This window comes from Petromyzon marinus, chromosome 59 (assembly GCF_048934315.1).
Source record: "Petromyzon marinus isolate PM22_M1 ecotype Great Lakes invasive population chromosome 59, UKy_Petmar_22M1.pri1.0, whole genome shotgun sequence".
Taxonomy (NCBI): Eukaryota; Metazoa; Chordata; class Hyperoartia; order Petromyzontiformes; family Petromyzontidae; genus Petromyzon; species Petromyzon marinus.
In genome coordinates this window covers 8,559,374-8,581,618 of record NC_133725.1, presented here as the reverse complement: position 1 = coordinate 8,581,618, position 22,245 = coordinate 8,559,374, and the positions used below count along the sequence as shown (strand labels likewise).

General features: G+C 56.7%; 1 protein-coding gene across 4 annotated transcripts in view; it reads left to right on the top strand.

The window, feature by feature from the left end:
- The window catches only part of LOC116955304 (E3 ubiquitin-protein ligase RING2), a 39,597-nt gene extending 18,498 nt beyond the window's left edge, over window positions 1-21,099 (top strand). For 2 of the 4 annotated variants that reach the window (XM_076053069.1, XM_076053070.1), the window contains exons 2-9: window positions 744-876; window positions 4,530-4,679; window positions 5,004-5,164; window positions 11,154-11,369; window positions 11,840-12,099; window positions 12,245-12,560; window positions 14,760-14,958; window positions 15,773-21,099. In XM_076053069.1, the coding sequence (XP_075909184.1) occupies window positions 4,572-4,679; window positions 5,004-5,164; window positions 11,154-11,369; window positions 11,840-12,099; window positions 12,245-12,560; window positions 14,760-14,958; window positions 15,773-15,874 (1,362 nt within the window). In that variant the 5' untranslated portion in view covers window positions 744-876; window positions 4,530-4,571 and the 3' untranslated portion in view covers window positions 15,875-21,099. The remainder of the gene's footprint in view (window positions 1-743; window positions 877-4,529; window positions 4,680-5,003; window positions 5,165-11,153; window positions 11,370-11,839; window positions 12,100-12,244; window positions 12,561-14,759; window positions 14,959-15,772) is intronic. The other 2 variants (XM_076053072.1, XM_076053071.1) reach the window with 2 other exon arrangements.
- The last annotated feature ends 1,146 nt before the right edge of the window (window positions 21,100-22,245 follow it).

Here is a 22,245-nt window from a genome sequence, read left to right as displayed (position 1 = left end):
GAGACAACACAGAGACACAGAGAGAGACAACACAGAGACTCAGAGAGAGACAACACAGAGAGACACAGAGAGAGACAACACAGAGACACAGAGAGAGAGATAACAGATAAACAACACAGACACAGAGACACACAGAGAGAGACACAGAGAGAGACACACAACATAGACACAGCGAGAGACACACAACATAGACACAGAGAGAGAGACAACACAGAGACACACAATATAGACACACAGAAAGAGACAACACAGAGACACACAGAGAGAGACAACACAGAGACTCAGAGAGAGAGACACACAACATAGACACAGAGAGAGACACACAACATAGACACACAGAGAGAGACACAGAGAGAGACACACAACATAGACACAGCGAGAGACACACAACATAGACACACACAGAGAGACAACACAGAGACACACAGCGAGAGACACACAACATAGACACACACACAGAGACAACACAGAGACACACAAGAGACCCAATGCCTCTGTGTCGAGGCCTTAAAGAGAGAGAGGGAGGGAGGGGGGTGGCTCAGAGAGATTTTATTTTCTTTCTACGTTACTTTACCGAAAGAACCAATGAGTTATTCCTGCAGTCAAGAAAGCTTCAAATCACTTGATTATGAATGTTGTTGATGTTGTTAATGTTGATGCTGCTGAGTCCGCTTCCTTTGAGCACTTTCCAACTTTGGTACCTCTTGCGTCCATCCACCGTCATGTGTTTTTTTTGTTGTCAGGCCACGCTCACTGCTGGATTAGGATCTCTCCTGCCACGCTGTGCGGGCCTGCACGTGGGGCATCTTCTTTTCATAGCCCTCAACCAGGTCGGTGCGTCAGGGGACAAAGCCACCTGTTCGCGGGAGCATAGAGGTACGGTACAAACATTGGAATTTGCCGCACTGCTCGCCGTTCGCCAACCACGTAGCCAGTCCCACGTAGCGGCCGACAGCGCCCGCGGGCAATCGGCCAGGCCCAGAGCTGCTTGGCTTCCCCGAGGTCTGACGAGGCGATGGCCTCGCAAGATCCGGGTGGGATTTGCCGCGGCCCTACAGTGCACGAACCTCCTGAGAAAGAGGATGGATTGGGGCTCGGTGCAGCCCCTGCCTCTCCTGCCCGGCACGTGGACATGTCGGAGCACCTCGATTACAATTGGCAAACGGCAACAACCAACAAAACCTCCACCACATTCGTCTGAAAACACAATGGCCTTCGGTAAGAACAGAGGCGACGTTTCTGGCAATGGGCCTCCATAGGCCGTAAATAACGTGGTGTTAATTGTGTGGTCTTAAGAAGGACCATTATCTCAATTGTCGTCTTTGTATATGTTATTTTCTTTAAGTGCCACGCACGGCGTTATTGACAAATGTGCTGAGTGTTTGATATTGGTGTTTGTATGCACCACTGCCAACCCGGCATCAACGATGAATTTAATTAGAATTCGTTTTTGGTGGCTGGATTGTTGCTATGCATTGGGGGCCGGGGGGGGGGGGTGCTGTGGTGGATGACTTAGCGAGGCCTACATCCAGCAGTGGATGGATCGTGACCGATAAAACAATTTATAACTGAACATCATCTGGTTTAAAGCTTTCGTGACTGCGGGGATTCATATTCTTGGTTCTTTCGGTAAAGTCACCACCACGTAGAAAGGGAAACAATAAAATAATAAAAATATAAAACGGTAAAATTCTCACGACGTTTTGACTGCTGCAACACAAGCGATCATCATCAGGTGTGAAGAGCACAGCAAGAAAATGTTGTTTCCCTTCTACGTGACTTTACCGAAAGAAGCAAAGATGATCGTTAACTGGCTTTGTGGCTCTGGTTATAGCTCTCCCATCCCCCTGACGAGTAAAAACCGCATGACACAATGTACACTCCAGTATGAATGTCATACAGCATCTAATCAGAATCAGAATCAGAAAGGGTTTTATTCGCCATGTAAGTTCACACCGACACGGAATTTACTTTGGCAGGATGGTGCATACATTCAACATATGGGAATCTAAAATCTTAAATAAGTTTTAAACAAGTCTTACTATAATAAGGGTTAAAAGTCTAACACCAAGGGGCTGAAGTATATAAAATTAAATAAATATCGAATATAAAATAGCTTTAAGATATAATTTAAAAATAAAAAATACAAATAGGGTAACATAGTTAATATCGGCAAGGTGTCGTTATGTAGATGAAATGTTAAAAACAGTGTTAGCCCTTGGCCTTGTTTAACAGGCCAGCAGCAGATGGGAAGAAACTGTTTTTATGGCGTGAGGTTTTGGTCCTGATGGACCGAAGCCTTCTGCCGGAGGGGAGTAGCTGAAACAGAGAGTGTCCAGGGTGGGAGAAATCGGCCATAATCTTCCTCGCTCCGGACACTACACAAACACTTGGTGCATTTCGTTTAGAGAGAGGCCGTCCGTCCACAGGTAGAGGCTCCAAAGGGAAGATCTTGAGCCTGGACTTGGCCAGGGGAGTCGATATCACAGATTGACGGGTTTTAGCAAGTGATGCGCTGTCTAATCGCATGCCTATGCAGGGACTTGGTGTGTGTGTGTTTGGCTGCTATAAATGTGTCGTAACCCTCCACCACCCGACACGGCCAATCAGCAAAAAAAAAGTGTCACGTTGACAAAAGACAAACAGTTCACTACTTTAGCCCACCGGTGTGTTGAAGAGTGAATCCACATTTACAGTTTGAGTAGTACGACGTTTCGCTGGTAAATACTTCCAGCATCATCGGGCAATTCGCCAGAATGGTAAATTGCCCGATGATGAGAATGGTAAATTGCCCGATGATGCTGGAAGTATTTACCAGCGAAACGTCGTACTCAAACTGTAAATGTGGATTCACTCTTCAACACACCGGTGGGCTAAAGTAGTGAATTATTTGTCTTTTGTCAACGTGACACTTTTTTTCTTGCTGATTGGCCGTGTCGGGTGGTGGAGGGTTACGACACATTTATAAATAAACGCGCTCTAACCCAAAAACCGTTATTATGAATAATATTGGTCGCGAAAGCCTACCACGTGTTAAACATTCCACTCTACGTTGATCAGCGGCGCAGCAACATTGGGCACTGCATATTTTCAGATCAACGTAACGCGCGACGTACGTGAATGCACGTGCGTTAACTGTGAATAACCCAACCATAATAGTTGCTGCACAGACATCTGTGACGATGTGTGACGAGGGTGGGGGGGGTTTGAGAAATGTGACGTCACATCAAAATGCGCAACTTTATAAATACATATGTGCAACACGTTCTACTTTATTAAATTGACTTTTTAATAAATGTTTTTTTCTCCTACAACATCAGAGTGCAGCGCCACATTAAACACGCACTACAATGACAATAGTTTAAAGCGATTTGAAGCATGTTTATATATTTTTTTTGGGGGGGGGGCAGGGCTTTGTGACGTCATATTTGAGGGGGGGGTCGTCTCACTTTTTGTGACGCCGTGTGACGATGGGGGAGCGGGGAGGGGTCAAAAATCGTCCACATAAAGGTGAGCTCACATTGATGAGCTCGCCTTTATTAGTCTATATAAGACCGAAGCAGGAAGATTTCTTAACATTTCTGGCTATCGCCTGATGAATCTGTCTGTAATCACCAGCAAAACAACATACTCGAATTGTAAATGTTGTGGGTTCACTCTCAAATGCACTGGTGTGCTGAAGTAGTAACTTCAGATTGTCAACATTGTGAATTTGCTCTCCAACACGCCGGTGTTTTGCTGTACTAGTAACGAATTGATGTTTTGTTTACACGGCAAACCTCACTACTAATTGGCCGTGTTGGGTGGTGGTGGGTTTAACGACCCAATTGAATTTAAACGATCTAACTCAACAAAACTTTTATCATGGAGTTGACATTGTGAGAAGGCAACAAGAGCTGTAGATCAATGACAACTTCAAGTTTTCGCACACTCATTGGCAGTCTTCAAGCTGATTTTGTTTCACCAATGTGAGAACCCGAGGCGCCAGGGTAGGCTCATTTGCGAGTGTGACCCGGGTTCACGAAAAATTGCCAAAGAAATAATGTAGCAGCAAAATTGTGCAAATATAAATCGAGGAAGGAAAATAAAAAAAGCAGCAACCGCAGCGGGATGAGAGGAGAGAGGTTAGGGGCGAGAACGTGGTGGATCTTGTAGCCGATGAGTGATTTCGACGCTGCATTGTGCTTGTGCTGTTCTGCACGTGGGTTTTGCGTGGAACGGCAGTGTAGTGGTTAGCACGCGGCGCTTCGAGCCCAGTGACCCAGATCCTGTTCCCGCTCACGTCCAATGTCAGTGACGATGATCTGAACCGGTCCTGGACCTCCCCTGGGTTCATTCAGCTGCAGACGAGTACCCGGTGCCATGTGTAAACATCGCCACTACAGAGGCAAAGATGGCCGCCTGTGGTGCCGGCCACCCACCCCCACTTACGCCTTTGCCGGCCTTCGTGGGTGCTCGCTAACAGCACTTGCCCCAACCTTTTGCTGAAGCTATACGGGCGGGCTTTGTCTTGTGTGTCTGCTGCGCAGGGTTCCTGAGTGTCCTGGCGTGACCTCCCCCCGTCGTCACCTATGGTGTTGATGCCGGCAGCGATGGCTCAGGCAGCTCAAGGCAACGGCATCGTCCCGTCCAACAAGACCTGGGAGCTCAGCCTCTACGAGCTGCACCGCACGCCCCAGGTGCACTGCTCGCTCAGTCGCTCGTCCGCCCGCTCGCTTACTCGCCCACTCGTCCGCCCGCTCGCTTACTCGCCCACTCGTCCGCCCGCTCGCTTACTCGCCCACTCGCTCAGCCATTCGCTCTCTCGTTCATTCATGCACACCCTGAGCCTCTGTGTGCACACGTATGTTTGTGTCCATGGGTGGCAGTGTAGTGGTTATCTCACTGTGCTAGAAAGCGGCTTTCATTGGTTCTCGCCGACACCTCTTGCCCCGCCAGTCTGTTAAAGGCCGCACGGTGGGGGGTGGGGTGGGTGGAATCTTTGCCTTTGCGCGTGTGTGCAGGAGGCGCTGACGGATGGCACGGAGATCGCCGTGTCTCCGCGCAGCCTGCACAGCGAGCTCATGTGCCCCATCTGCCTGGACATGCTGAAGAACACGATGACGACCAAGGAGTGCCTGCACCGCTTCTGCTCCGAGTGCATTATCACAGCCCTGCGCAGCGGGTGACCACTCACGCTCGCTCGCTCGCTCGCACTCACACACTCGCTCGCACTCACCAGTACCCGCTATTCGCCACTCAGTGACGGGCCAGGTACACTTTGAGACCACGTGACAGGAGGTCACGGGACAAAGCCAGCAGGTGTCATGGGTTGGCTGACTGAGATGACTGGCAGATGCACCAGCTTGCTGTGTTTTAGCCGCCCGGCGCTCCGCTCTTTGTTGTGAGCGTTGCTCCTCCGCCCTCGGTTGTTGTTGGAGGGCGACTGCCTCCAACTGCCCAGTAGCGTCCTTCACGAGCCTCCTCCATCGATGCCGATCTTGACACCGCTGGTACTAGCTTTGGGCAAGTTCACACAGCTCCACATCCTCCTGTACTGCATCAGTCCATCTCTTTTCCAGCCCGTGTCATCCCCGTTTAGCCCCCTCTATTCAGCCAAACAGGAGCTGCTTGGGCATGCGGTGGCTGGGCGTGCGGGCTACACGGCCCAGCCAACGCAGCCTTGCCTGTTGGAGAAGCTCACTGATGGGAATGTGCCCAGATCTTTCAAGGATTTATGAGCTCCTCACACAATCCAGCTTGGTTAAACCCAGGATGGATCGTAGGCAGGCCAGCCTGAATCTTCCTTAAGATGTTCGATTAGAGGGGTCCACGTTTCGCAAGCATAGAGAAGGGAGGGAATGACTGTTGGCCGAGACGACCCGAAGTTTAGTGCGGAGTGACAGACCAGGTAGCTTCCACACAGCGTTACGCAGTCAATGATTAGATAATGCCGCCCCACTAATTCGGAGTGAGATCTCTGCTGTCAAACCGGAGCTGGTCATAAGGAAACTGTCCAGGTATGGCAAACTCACCACTCTCTCCACAACTGCTCCATCACCAGTGGGGAGCTGAGGGGGTGGAGTGTTTGATGGCACAAAATACCCAGGCGCAGGTGCTTAGTTTTGGTGGGGCTGATGGTAAAACCTCACCTCTTAGTAGCACGCTCCAGGTTCAGCAGCAATGCCTCCAACTCCTCCACTGCGTGAGCAGCAATTGCCAGATCATCAGCATGTATAGCATGGTTGACCAATAGGGAGCCATCCCACGACCACACCCAGGCATCGATCAGCCTCCCATTGTATCTCTACCAGATGGAAATTCCTCCGGTACAGCCATGGAAAGCTTCTCGAGCTACGTGGTCAAAGGTGATGTTAAATAATGTGGGAGCCAGAGGGCATCCCTGTCACACCCCAAGGTGTACAGGGAATGGCTCCGACTCCTGGCCCACGCAGCTTTACCCGGGCCTGCCCACCATCACGAAGGGCCTTAATGATTGTGAGCAGAGGGTTAGGCACCCCGAAAGCACGAATAACAGTCCAGAGCCCTGGCCTGTTGAGGGTATCATAGGCCTTGACCAGGTCAATAAAGCAGAGATGTAGGTATTGTTGGAATTCCCTACACCTCTACTGTAGCAGACGGACAGAGAATTTGGCGTCCGTGCAGGACAGCCCTTGTCTGAAACCACATTGTGGCTCAGCAAGTCTCTTCTCAGCGTGGCTGGCAAGGTGATGTTGAATAATCCTTGTCGGGACCTTTCCCGGCATATCAAGAAGAGAGATGCCACTGTAGTTGTTACAATGTGTGCAGTCCCCACCTGGTGGTGCCCCCTCTTAAAGAGGTGAACAGGGGGAATGGCTCCGACTCCTCTTAAAGAGGGGGGACCACCAGGGACATCCTTCCAATCCTGCGGAAAGCCGTCCAGTGGTCCAGACAATTGTGATGATGTCATGTAGGACAGTCTGCGCGCAGATGCCACCCTCCCTCAGCATTTCGCTTGGGAGAGCGTCTCTGCCCGGCGCTTTTCCTGGTCTCAGACTCCAGATCGCCCCTCGCGTTTCCTCCACAGATGGAACCTCAACCAACCACTCAGAAGGGGTGGCTGCTTCCGCCAGTGTTTGAGGCGCTGCAGCCCTAGCAGGGTCGTCCCCACCTTGCCCCCCATGATGTCGTCTGGTCTCTAGCACGAGTTTATTTCTGTGTTTCCACTGTGGCGCCTTGGCAAACAAAGGTTCCAGGTGGAGGGGCTACTAGCCCCTCGCACGCACTAATCTAGCTATACATGTACACCCCTCACTCGCACCACTACGGCCCATACACACACACACACACAGCCTGCACCACTTACACACACTCCCGTCGGCACCAAAGGACAAAGATCCCCGCATAGCCTATTAGCGAGCACCTTTTAGGGCTGACACAGCACACGAGGGGATGGGTGGCCACCACCATGCCCGGTCGCTTTTGTCCCATGACCAGTTCAGATAATCGTCACCGGTGTTGGCCGTGAGTGGGAATCGAACTCGGATCGCCGGGTTCGTGGCGCTGACAGCTACACACTCATGGCCGGCTCCACGCGCAGACCACCTGCGCCACACTGTACACACTGTAGTGCACTACACGCGCGCGATACAAGTCACAGACTACAGTACACCGCACTCTACAGTACACCCCGCTGTTGAGCACTGTACGGTTGTCCACACGAGTCTGCATCGCGCGCTGCTGCACACAGTACACCACATTAGAGCGATACAACGCACACACAAACAGGCACGAACACGCGCGCACAGACACGAGGACGCAAATAATGCACAGACAAATAATACGGATACTGTACGGAGGCACGTATTGACTCGCACGCACGCGGACGAAAGGAAATGCGCGCCAAAAACAAACCGCCGAGCAAAACGTGAAACAAAGATAAGAGTCGAACAATAATTAACGCTATATTAATCGGCATTAATAAAACATCTATATACATGTACCCACAGGTAAAGATCCCCCTGTATAGCCCACAAGAGACTACAAGCACCTACCTTCACACACACTCGCTTTCACACAGACTCCCGACCACCAGCACGCACTCACCACACCACCACCACACAAAGCACCACCACCACCACACACAGCACCACCACCACCACACACAGCACCACCACCACAACCAGTAGCACCACCACCACCACACACAGTACCACCATCACCACACACAACACCCCCACCACCACACACAGCACCACCACACACAGCACCACCACCATCACACACAGCACCACCACCACACAGCACCACCACACACAGCACCACCACCACCACACAAAGCACCACCACCATTACACACAGCACCACCACCACCACCACACAGCACCACCACCACCACACAGCACCACCACACACAGCACCACCACCACACAGCACCACCACACACAGCACCACCACCATCACACACAGCACCACCACCACACAGCACCACCACACACAACACCACCACCACCACACACAACACCACCACCACACACAACACCACCACCACTCACACCACCACCACTCACACACAGTACCACCACACACAGCACCACCACCACACACAGTACCACCACCACCACCACACACAGCACTACCACCATCACACACAGCTCCACCACCACCACACATAACACCACACACAGCACCACCACACAAAGCACCACCACCATCACACACAGCAACACCACCACTCACACCACCATCACTCACACCACACAGCACCACCACCACCACCACACACAGCATCACCACCACCACCACACACAGCTCCACCACCACCACACACAACACCACCACCACCACACACAACACCACCACCACCACACACAACACCACCACACACAGCATCACGACCATCACACACAGCTCCACCACCACCACACGCAACACCACGACCACCACACACAGCACCACCACCACCACACACAACACCACCACTCACATCACCACCACTCACACCACACAGCACCACCACCACCACACGCACCACCACCATCACACACAGCTCCACCACCATCACACACAGCACCACAACAATCACAGCATCACACACAGCACCATCACACACAGCACCACCACACACAGCACCACCACCACCACCACACACAGCACCACCACACACAGCACCACCACCACCACACACAGCACCACCACCACCACCACCACACACACACCACCACACAGCACCACCACTCACAGCACCACCACCACCACACACAGCACCACCACCACCACCACACACACACCACCACCACCACACGGCACCACCACTCACAGCACCACCACCACCACACACAGCATCACCACCATCACACACAGCACCACATCAATCACAGCATCACACACAGCACCATCACACACAGCACCATCATCACACAGCACCATCACACACAGCACCACCACCACTCACACCACCACCACTCACACCACCACTCACACCACCACTCACACCACCACTCACACCACCACTCACACCACCACCACCACCACTCACACCACCACTCACACCACCACCACCACTCACACCACCACTCACACCACCACCACCACTCACACCACCACCACTCACACCACCACTCACACCACCACACACAGCACCACCACCACCACCACACACAGCACCACCACACACAGCACCACCACCACCACACACAGCACCACCACCACCACCATCACACAGCACCACCATCACACACAGCATCACCATCACACAGCTCCACCACCACCACACACAACACCACCACCACCACACACAGCACCACTACCATCACACACAGCATCACCACCACCACACACAGTACCACCACCACCACCACTCACATCACCACCACTCACACCACCACCACTCACACCACACTGAACCACCACCACCATCACACACAGCACCACCACACACAGCACCACCACACAGCACCACCACACACAGCACCACCACACACAGCACCACCACACACAACACCACCACCACACACAGCACCACCACACACAACACCACCACCACACACAGCACCACCACCACACACAGCACCACCACCACACACAGCACCACCACCACCACACAGCACCACCACACACAGGACCACCACACACAACACCACCACACACAACACCACCAAACACAGCACCACCACCACCACACACAACACCACCACCATTACACACAGCACCACTACCATCACACACAGCATCACCACCACCACACACAACACCACCACCACCATCACACACAGCACCACCACCATCACACACAGCATCACCACCACCACACACAGCACCACAACAATCACAGTATCACACACAGCACCATCACACACAGCACCACCACACACAGCACCACCACACACAACACCACCACACACAGCATCACCACCACCACACACAGCACCACCGCCACCACACACAGCACCACCACTCACACCACCACTCACACCACCACCACACCACCACCACTCACACCACCACCACACCACCACCACACCACCACCACTCACACCACCACCACCACTCACACCACCACTCACACCACCACCACCACTCACACCACCACCACTCACACCACCACCTCTCACACCACCACCACCACCACCACCACTCACACCACGACTAGCCACACCTTCACCGCTCACAACTCTCTCGCACAGCAACAACAGCAGCAGCCATTTGCCACTATGCGGTGGTGACTGCACCACATTGCTTGAGCCAGGCTCGGGTGCACCTTGAGGCCACGTGATGTGGCGAAGGCTCGCTGACGGGCAGTCACGGGACAGCTAGTACACGCGCACGCGTGCCCACGTACGCGAAGGGGTACCCGTGTTAAAGGGCACAATTGGCATGCTAACACATATATACACTCGCACACACGGACTGAGGTCTCCTGTGTAGCACCGAGTAGACTGTTGGGGAAAGTGCCGTGAGCGAGCGCCTATTAAGCCTGGCGCAAAGCACGACGAGGATATTGCCACTTCTCATCACTCCAACCGGAGTTCTTATTCCGCTATTTACTTTATCACACTCTTCGTTCTGTTCCTCCCTTCGTTACCGTTCCGCTATTGGTTCCCATCCACTGTTCCGTTCCACTCTTTGTTCCGTTCCACTCCGCGTCGTGGCGTCCCAACGCTTGGTTACGTTCCTCCCGTTGCCCCGCGCAGGAACAAAGAATGCCCCACGTGCCGCAAGAAGCTGGTGTCGAAGCGCTCGCTGCGGCCCGACCCCAACTTCGACGCTCTCATCTCGAAGATCTACCCGAGCCGCGAGGAGTACGAGGCCATCCAGGAGCGCGTGCTCAACCGCCTGCAGAAGCACCACAACCAGCATGCTCTCAGCGTCTCCATCGCCGAGGGGCTCAAGATGCAGGCGCAGAACCGGTGCGGACTGCCGCTCGCTCGACCGCCCCTCGCCCTTTCGCTCGCACAATTTCACTCGCCCGTTGGTTCGCTCGCCTGTCCGCTTGCGTAACCGCTCGGCACGCCGCCATCGGCGGCGTGCCGAGCGGAGTCGCTCGCCCGCTCGCGTGATCGCTCGCTCGCTCGTTCGCTCGCTCGCTCGTTCAGTCGCCTTGCTCGCTCATTTTAGCCAGTCGCTGGCTTGCCGACGCGCTCCTCTCGCTCTTGGAAGCGCTTCGTTCGCTCACCCCCGTTGCCTCGCCGGCTCCCCCTCTCACCCGTCCGTTCGTTCGTTCGTTCGTCCGTTCGTTCGTTCGTTCGTCCGTTCGTTCGTTCGTTCGTTCGTTCCCACGCGCTCTCTCGCACCACCCGGTCGGCCGCTGCGACGCCGCGTCGTCGGCACCACCCCGCCGCCTTGACCTCCCTCCCTCCGTCCGTCCCCTTCTCCGCAGCGCCCAGCGCGTGCGCAAGCAGCAGGCGGACGCCGAGAACCCTGCGTGCAGTGGCGGCGAGGAGAACGGTGGCGACAGCTCGCACGCCAGCAACGCCTCCACGCACTCCACGCTGCCCGAGGCCGGGCCCAGCCGCAAGCGCTCGCGCGCCGACTCGGACGCCTCGGGCCCGGAGCTCTCGGACGGCCACGCCCCGTCGCACGGCGCCGGCGGCGGCGGCGGCGGCGGTGCCGGCGGCGGCGGCGGCGGCGCAGTCGGAGGTGCGGTTTGCCGCGGTGCGGTTTGCCGCGGTGCGCCGGCGAGCGTGACCGGGCGTTTCTGGTCGGCGTTGGGCGGGGGCCTTTAATCGTGCAGGAGCTTGCACGAGTCCGACTTTCGATGTCGCGTTCACCCACCCGACCCTAGGTGGCGGCGGTGGCGGAGGGAGCACGACCGGAGGAGGAGGAGGAGGAGGAGGAGCCGCTGCCCAAGCCCTCGGCGTGTGCGTTGGCCTGGGCCACGGCCACGGTGGTGGCGGCGGCGGCGGCAGCACGGGCGGCGGTGGCGGCGCGGCCGCGGCCGCGGCGGCGGCGGCGGCGGCGGCGGCGCTGTCGCTGGAGGTGGCGGCGGCGGCGGTCGGGGGCGGCGGGGACCCTTCGGGGGACCCCGGCGCCAGCGAGATCGAGCTGGTGTTCAGGCCTCACCCGACGCTCGTGGAGAACCGGGAGCAGTCGCAGACGCGGTGAGGCGGTGCGGAAGTGCTCCGGGAGGGGGGTTGAGTGGGTGGGTGGGTGGTGGGGAGTGTCTTGGTCCACGCGCACGCACACACACACACGGAATCCGATGAGCTATGAGAACGTTACAACAGCAAACAACACAAAAACATGATAGTAGTGCAAGGTACAACAACAACAACCGCCATTCGCCACACACTAACACACACACTAACACACACACTCACACACACACTCACACACTAACACACACACTCACACACTAACACACAACAACAACAACAACCGCCATTCGCCACTAAGTGGCGGTGACGTCACCACGACGCTTGTGCCAGGCTATGTGCACGCTGAGGCCACGTCAAGTGTCGAACGCCCGCTGGCAGGAGGTCACGGGGCAGACCCAGGTGCCACGGGTCGACTGACTGAGATGACCGAGATGACTGGCTGATGCACCACCTGTGCCCCCTACTGTGCCAACCTGCTGTGCTTTCAGCCACCCGGCGCTCCGCTCGTTGTTGTGAGCGTCTCTCCTCCGCCCTTCGTTGTTGTTGGAGGGCGACTTCCTCCAACTGCCCAGTAGCATCCTTCACGAGCCTCCTCCACAGAGGTCGATCTTGACACCGCTGGTACCAGTCATCGGCAAGTCCACTCAGCTCCACGTCCTCCTGTACCACATCACTCCATCTCTTCTCTAGCCCGTGCCGCGCCCGCTTAGCCCCCTCAATCCGGCCGATCAAAAGCTGTTTCAGCATGCGTTGGCTGGGCATGCGGGCTACATGACCCAGCCATCGCAGCCTTGCCCGCCGGAGGAGCTCACCGATGGGACCTTGCCCAGATCTTTCAAGGATTTGTGAGCTCCTCACACAATCCAGTCTGGTTAAACCCAGGATGGATCGTAGGCAGGCCAGCCTAAATGTTTCTAACCGGCGAAGATGTTCCATTAGGGGGGTCCACGTTTCGCAAGCGTAGAGAAGGGAGGGAATGACCGTTGCTGAGAAGACCCGAAGCTTTGTGTGGAGCGACAGACCAGGTAGCTTCCACACAGCGTTACGCAACCGATGAAAAGATATTGCCGCTCGACTGATTCGGAGTGAGACCTCTGCTGTTAAACTGGAGCCAGTCATAAGCACACTGCCCAGGTATGGGAAACTCTCCACTCTCTCCACAACTGCCCCATCACCGATTGGGAGTTGTGGGGGTGGAGTGTCCGATGGTACAAAATACCCAGGCAGGTGCTTAGTTTTGGTGGGGCTGATGGTAAGGCCCCACCTCTTAGTGGCACGCTCCAGTCTCAGCAGCAGCAGCGTCTCCAACTCCTCCTCTGACTGACCAGCTATTACCAAATCATCAGCATACATAACGTGGTTGACCAATAGGGAGACATCCCTTGACCGCACCCGGGCATCGATCAGCCTCCCATTATATCTGTACCATATGGAGATTCCCCCGGTACAGCTATTGAAGGCTTCGCGAACTACGTGGTCAAAATAGATGTTAAATAATGTGGGAGCCAGAGGACATCCCTGTCGCACCCCAAGGTGTACAGGGAATGGCTCTGACTCCCGGCCACGTAGTTTTACCCGGGCCCGCTCACCATCATGAAGGTCCTTAATGATCGTGAGCAGAGGGTCAGGTACTCCAAAAGCACGAAGAACGACCCAGAGCCCAGGCCTACTGATGGTATCATAGGCCTTGACCAGGTCAATAAAGCAGAGATGTAGGTCTTGTTGGAATTCCCTACACCTCTGCTGTAGCAGACGGACAGAAAATATGGCATCTGTGCAGGACCGCCCTTTCCTGAAACCGCAAAGTACACACATGCACACACACACACACAACAACAACAACTGCCACTCGCCGCTATGTGGCGGTCACATCGCCGCGGTGGTGGGTGGGCAGGTGATGGCAAATCCGCACACAGACACGCAAGGGAACCCACTTGCCGTCCTGCCATCATCACGCTCTTGTCAGAAGGCGGTGCCCTTGACGGGTGCCGGAGTTGCGGGAGTGTCACAAGCGTGTGTGATCCATCAACCCCCTCCCCCTCAGGTGCGTCGCAGGCGCCGGGGCAGCGGAAGCCGCCATTGCCCCCGGCCGGCCCTCGGAGCTCGACACGACGGCGCCCTCGGTGGGGATCTCCCGGCTCTCTGTCCCCTGACTCCGCCGCTTCGACCCTCCTCCCCCACCCCCTCCCCCCGTCTCGGCAGGTTCATCAAGACGACCGCCAATGCCACCGTGGACCACCTGTCCAAGTACCTGGCGATGCGGCTGGCGCTGGAGGAGCAGCAGAGGGTGGGGCCGGCGGGCAAGGCGGCGGGCACGGTGGAGGGCGCCAGCGAGAAGCAGTACACCATCTATATCGCCACCACGGGAGGGCAGTTCACTGTGAGGCCCTGCACTGTGTGTGTGAGTTAGAGAGAGTGTCATGTGATTGTGTGATTGTGTGAGTGTGTGAGAGAGTGTGGAAGTGAGCCGCCTGAGGCCAGGAAAGGCTCTGGGCAGAGATGGTGCGTGCATGCGTTTGTGGGGAGCGGTGGTGTAGCGGTTAGCGGGGAGCGGTGGTGTAGCGGTTAGCGGGGAGCGGTGGTGTAGCGGTTAGCGCGCTGCTCTAAGAACCCGGCGATCCGGGTTCGATTCCCGCTCACGGCCAACACCGTTGACGATTATCTGAACCGGTCACGGGCCTCCCCTAGGTCGACTCGGCCTCAAATGAGTACCTGGTGCGGTGTGTAAAAACATCGCCACTGGGGAGACAAAGGCGGCCGGGCGTGGTGCTGGCCACCCACCCCCTCGTGTGCCATTCTGACCTTTATAGGTGCTCGCTAACAGCACTTGCCCCAACAGTCGCTTAAGGCTATACGGGACATCTTTGTCTTTGGGGAGCAGTAGTGTAGCAGTTAGCGCGCTGTGCTACGAACCCGGCCACCCGAGTTTGATTCCCGCTCACGGCCACCAACACCAACAGTGACGATTATCTGAACCGGTCCTGGGCCTCCCCGAGGTCGACACAGCCTCAAACGAGTACCTGGCGCGGTGTGTAGTAAACATCGCCACTGGGGGAGACAAAGGCGGCCGGGCGCGGTGCTGACTACACGGGGGGATCTTTCTTGTATAGCTACGTGTATGTGCGTGCGCGTACGTACAGCTGCGCGTACGCGTATGTGCGTTTGCCCTGGTGCACGTGCTAACGTGTGCGTGTCTGCCGTGTCGACGCGCACAGACCCTGAACGGCTCCCTGTCTCTGGACAAGGTGAACGAGAAATACTGGAAGGTCAACAAACCCATGGAGCTCTACTACGCTCCCACCAAGGACCCCAAGTAACAGGACAGGCGCGCATCCCTCGCGTTCACAAGCTCACGACCTCCTCGCGACCTTTCCAGCAACGACAACGGCAACATTTCGCTTCGCTCTGGTCGACAGCAGAGCGCTCGCGCGCTGGTGGCGACGGCTGCTAGCAACGCCGCGTCACTTCCACACGTCGCCGCGTCCCCCCCCCCCCCCCCGACACGCTCGTCATCGCGCTCGGCAGTTGCGTCGCACGTTAGCCCCACCCCCTGGCCCTGCTTGGCTCCCCCCCGACCCCCCGCCCCCCCCCCCCCCCGCGCCCCCGCACCCAGATTCGGATGACGTCTTGTGAGGCCGGCGTAGCACGGTTTGATTCCTGTGGTGGGGGGGAAGATGGGGGGAGATAATTGGCCCCGTCCGTCGTTCAGCGTCGGGGAGTCGGGAACTCGTTGGCACGGGGGGGGGGGGGGGGGGGGCCTTACCCCGCTGTGGGCTCGCACCAGGTCAGGGCCATCGTCAAATTGGGTTGCGGCAGTTGCGTTTGATGGGTCGGGTCGGGTCTCTGGATCGCAAAAGTCCTCTCGCCTGTGCTTCTTCGTGTATTTTAACTCGACAGGTAAGAGGGGTGCGTGTGCGCTGCGGGGAGCGGTGGCGCAGTGGTTAGCACACCGCGCTGCAAAAGCCGGCGACTCGAGTTCGATTCCCACTCACGGCCAACATCGGTGGCGAATATCTGAGCCCGACTATTGGACCTCAGCCAGGGTGGGATAGGCTGAAGAAACGAGTACCTGGTGTGCTGTGTAAACGTCAGCAACTGGTGGGGCCAAGGTGGTCGAGCACGATTCTGACCACGCCACCGCATTATGCCGCGTCGGCCTTCGTCAGATGCTCGCTGGCAGCACTTGCCCCAGACTCTTGAAGGCTACACGGGGGGGGGGGGGATCTTTGTCCTCCAGAGAACTTTGCGACTTTCATTGCCACCGGGACAAGTCTTTGGCGGCGCGTCCCAACTTTCCGGAGCGTCTCGTATCGGGAGAACACGGTAATCGTGGAGACATTCACCCACTCGGGGGTTGTGGGGGTGCTCATTGTGGACGCTGATGGGGGGGGGGGGGGGGGGGGAGTACAACGCCGCCTATCCGACTCGCTAGGGTAGACTGTGAAAGCGATCGCCTGCTGAACACAAGAGGCACTTCACGCCCAGCGGAGGCGGTGGAGGTCTCCTGGGTTTTAAAGCCGAGGCCTTGAAAGCTTTCACTCAATTTTTTTTCGGGGGGGGGGGTTTAAACGCATCGCCGCGATCTGGACGATGGCGAGTTTGGCGAGCGCGAGGAAGACTTCGTCGCTGCGAGCGAGCGGGCGGGCGGGCGCTCCACGCGTCTCTTGTGAATGACGCCGCGCGTCGAGGCGAAAGCTAAAAAATACGCACGTGTGTAATCGGTGACGTTTCGGGCAACGGACCCTCTTCATGGCACCGCTGTGCTTGTTGAAGAATGGGTTGAGGCTTTTGTCGTTTGTTTGCTGGTGCACCCACAGCCAATGCAGTCTCGTACATTTTGTGAAATGTCAAATTTGTGAACAATGATATAATACGCGCGCACACACACACACACACGTGTACAAAGACAAAGATCCCCCGTGTAGCCTCAACAGATTAGGAGCAAGTGCTGTTGGCGAGTAGCACCTACGAAGGCCGATACGGCGCACGAGGGGGTGGGTGGCCAGCACCTACTCCCAGCCGCCTTTGTCTCCCCAGTGGCGATGTTTGCACACCCGCACCAGGTACTCGTTGGAGGCCGAGTCGGCCTAGGGGAGGGAGGTCCAGGACCGGTTCAGATTTGCGGCACTGGTGTTGGCCGCGAGCGGGAATCGAACTGGGGTCGCTGGGTTCGTAGGGCAATGCGTCGACCATCACGCGGCCCCTCCACACAGCGGCAGCTATGCCCAAGGCCAGGTGACATGCACGCACACAGCTCGCGAGCACACACACGCATGCACACACGCGCACGCACATGCACACGCATGCACGCACGCACACACGCACGCGCACCGTCTCGACAAACCCCCCAAAGGTCCGATCGTTTTTCGGCAAACGGAAGATACCGTAGTCCCGTGGCCGATTCCCACACAGCTGGGGGGGGGGGGGGGTTCCCCTCTGCCTTGAGTTGAGAAGGGCGAGTTGAGAAGCGGGATTTGAGAGGCGCGAGTTGAGAGGCGCGAGTTGAGAAGCGTGCCTTGAGAGGCGCGAGTTGAGAGGCGCGAGTTGAGAGGGGCGAGTTGAGAGGCGCGAGTTGAGAGGCGCGAGTTGAGAGGCGCGAGTTGAGAGGCGCGAGTTGAGAGGGGCGAGTTGAGAGGGGCGAGTTGAGAGGCGCGAGTTGAGAGGCGCGGGTTGAGAGGCGCGGGTTGAGAGGCGCGGGTTGAGAGGCGCGAGTTGAGAGGCGCGAGTTGAGAGGCGCCAGTTGAGAGGCGCGAGTTGAGAGGCGCCAGTTGAGAGGCGCGAGTTGAGAGGCGCGAGTTGAGAGGCGCGGGTTGAGAAGGGCGAGTTGAGAGGTTCCAGTTGAGAAGGACGAGTTGAGAGGCGCGGGTTGAGAGGCGCGAGTTGAGAGGCGCGAGTTGAGAGGCGCGAGTTGAGAGGCGCGGGTTGAGAGGCGCGAGTTGAGAGGCGCGAGTTGAGAGGGGCGAGTTGAGAGGCGCGGGTTGAGAGGCGCGAGTTGAGAGGCGCCGGTTGAGAGGCGCGGGTTGAGAGGCGCGAGTTGAGAGGGGCGAGTTGAGAGGCGCGGGTTGAGAGGCGCGAGTTGAGAGGCGCGAGTTGAGAGGGGCGAGTTGAGAGGCGCGGGTTGAGAGGCGCGAGTTGAGAGGCGCCGGTTGAGAGGCGCGGGTTGAGAGGCGCCGGTTGAGAGGCGCGGGTTGAGAGGCGCGGGTTGAGAGGCGCGGGTTGAGAGGCGCGGGTTGAGAGGCGCGGGTTGAGAGGCGCCAGTTGAGAGGCGCGAGTTGAGAGGGGCGAGTTGAGAGGCGCGGGTTGAGGGGCGCTGCGGCCGCCCCCACCCTCGTGTCGCCGCGTTGCCCCCCGGGGCGCCGTCTCGCCCGTTGCCGTGCGAGTCGCTCGAGGTAGGTTTAGCACAAATCGCTTGCTTCACGGCCACTTTGTACAATGGTTTGTAGTTTGGTTTAAGACGATTATATATATAAATATTAAAAAGCTGTTTCTTTTTTTTTTCCCCTTTTCCCCCACCGCACAAATCGAACCACGCGACGGTGACTCGGCCCCGGTGTTCGGAACCAGCGGCCGCCCTGGTTAATACCGCGGGTTTATTAAACTTACTACCGCTACTACTACTACGTGCCGTCTGCTTTGCTCGCAAGCGGACGTTCACCATCCCCGTCACTTCGCAGGAGCGGGCCGTCGCGTCTCCAAATGTACCTGAAGTTGGGGGAAAAAATTACACCGCATGTTGCTTGCCCCAATTGGGATTATTGTCGGTAATCATCGCCCAGAACTGGCTGGCAGCCCATTGCCCCCGCCCCAAGGGGGCTGGGGGCCTCCAGACTCCTCAGGCGGCGGGTTGCGGTCCCGACCGACGTCTCGCGAACGATTGAGAAGCCCCGCCCCTGGCTGGCCCTGCATCTCCTCCTCTGTGCTAACACACCCTCGCGAGGTTTGTTACATTATTCGTAGGGTCGTCGTGGATGCTAATTTGAGTTTTTTAAGTCGAGGCCGGCGGGCGTGTCGCGGTTTGGTTCCGGTTCCGGCACGGCACGGCAAACAGCCGGTGCGGGTCAAGGCCCCGCACCGGCCCTGTTTGGGTGTGCCAGTCGACACGGGGACACACGGACAGCTGGAGCCTTGGGATCCCCTTTGTCGTCGTCGTCGGCGGCGCTTGGCACGGCGCTGTTCGTATTTTTTTGGTTTTCCCTCCCAACGTCATTTACCCACGGGTTTCCTGCGAGCGAGCGTGAGGATTGGTCGGAGAGCCGGGATGAAGCGCGGGTCCAGGCACCCCGACACCCCGGGACACCGAGTAGAACGCCTCCCCCCCCCCCCCCCGTCCTGTTACTCATCACATCATCAGCATCAGCATCACGCCTGTCGTCCATCGCCCGGGCCGTGCTGGCTATGCACGTGGCCTGTAATGCGGCACTGGGCGGAGGCAGCGGCCGCACCTGTTCTGTACGGGATAGAGTGTTTCCCCCTCTCATGCGTGGGTTTTCCCGGTTTCCTCCTACGCCTTAACGCCCGTTAATTGGCCGACGACACCTCAACATTGCAGAGGACCGCGGAGCTTGGGGGTATTTTTTGCCGTCGGCTTGCCGATTTGACTGCATCCCTCTTTGTCTGCGGCGGCCTCCTCGCGAATACCGAGAGTCGAGTCGCTGCCTTCTCTCTGCCGTGCAAGCGGCGGGGTTACGGGTTGAGAAAGATCGGTGCACCGCAGGATGACGCCCCCCACCCCCACCCCCCCCCCCCCAGGCTGCCGCCACCACCACCTCGTGATCCTGAGAACCACCTAGCAGCACACACACGCACACACACGCACACACACGCACACACACACACACAACAAAGATCCCCCATATAGCCTTAACAGACTGTAGGGGCAAGTGCTGTTAGCGAGCACCTATGAAGGCCGGAACGGTACACGAGGGGGTGGGTGGCCAGCACCACGCCCGACCGCCTTTGTCTCCCTAGTGGCAATGTTTACACACCGCACCAGGTACTCATTTGAGGCTGAGTCGACCTAGGGGAGGCCCGGGACCGGTTCAGATAATCGTCACTGGGTGTTGGCCGTGAGCGGGAATCGAACCCGGGTCGCCAGGTTCATAGCGCAGCGCGCTAACCGCTACACTACCGCTCTCCAAACGCACACACACGCACACACACGTACACACACACACACGCACACACATGCACACACACGCGCACACGCACAGAGTCGATTCCATTGCCGCACCTCCATCGGACGCCACCTTGGGCGCTTTCCCTCTCCTGTTCGCTCATTTTTGACCCCGTCGGCCATCGTGGACGCATCTTGCCTCGAGCCCGTGATGACTTTTCTTGACCGTGTGGAGGTCGTGTCTCTAACCTGTGGTGTGTGCTGTCTCGTCCGCGTGACCCTCTTCACTGTGTCCGGGTGTAATTCCAAGGGAGCATCTCTCTGAGTTCCTTAGTCCAGCTTTGACTCGCGCAAACACACACAGAGCCACTCGCACAATAAAGCTACCGGTGATGAGGCTGTTGTGGTTTGTGAGCCGGTAAATTCCTACGGCTGTCCATCGTTCACCTTCTTGAGTCTTGGTGAGTCTCCATGTCTGTCTGTGAGTCTCTGTGAGTGTCTCTGTGAGTGTCTCTGTGACTGTCTCTGTGTGAGTCTCTGTGAGAGTCTCTTGAATGGTCTCTGTTAGTCTCTTTGATGGTCTCTCTGAGAGTCTCTATGTGAGTCTCTGAGAGTCTCTGAGTCTCTTTGATGGTCTATGTGAGAGTCTCTGTGAGTGTGTGTGAGTCTCTGTGAGTATCTGCGTGAGTCTGTGTGTTTCTGTGAGAGTTTCTGTGCGAGTCTTTTTGTGTGAGTCTCTGTATGATTCTGTGCGCGAGTCTCTGTGTGAGTCTCTGTGAGAGTATCTGTGTGAGTCTCTGTGAGAGTCTCCATGTCCATCTGTGGGTGTCTGTGAGTCTCTGTGAGTCTCCATGTTCGTCTGTGGGTCTCTGTGAGTCTCCATGTCCGTCTGTGGGTCTCGATGAGTCTCCATGTCCGTCTGTGAGTCTCTTTGACTCCATGTCCGTCTGTCGGTCTCTGTGTCTCCATGTCCGTCTGTGAGTGTCTGTGAGTCTCCATGTCCGTCTGTGAGTCTCTGTTAGTCTCCATGTCCGTCTGTGAGTGTCTGTGGGTCTCCATGTCCGTCTGAGTCTCCGTGAGTCTCCATGTCCGTCTGTGAGTCTCCCTGTCCGTCTGTGGGTCTCTGTGAGTGTCTCTGTGAGAGTCTCTGTGAAAGTCTGTGTGAGTACGTGTGAGTCTCTGTGAATGTCTCTGTGTGAGTCTCTGTGAGAGTATCTTTGATGGTCTCTGAGAGTCTCTGTGAGTGTCTCTGAGTCTCTGAGAATCTCTTTGATGGTCTCTGTGAGAGTATCTGTGAGTGTCTGTGAGAGTCTCTGTGAGAGTATCTTTGATGGTCTCTCTGAGAGTTTCTGTGAGTCTCTGAGAGTCTTTGTGAGTGTCTCTGTGTGAGTCTCTGTGAGAGTCTCTTTGATGGTCTCTGTGAGTCTCTTATGGTCTCTCTGAGAGTGTGAGAGTCTCTGTGAGTCTCCATGTCCGTCTGTGGGTCTCTGTGAGTCTCCAGGTCCGTCTGTGGGTCTCTGTGAGTGTCTCCGTGAGAGTCTGTGAGTATCTGTGTGAGTCTCTGTGAGTGTCTCT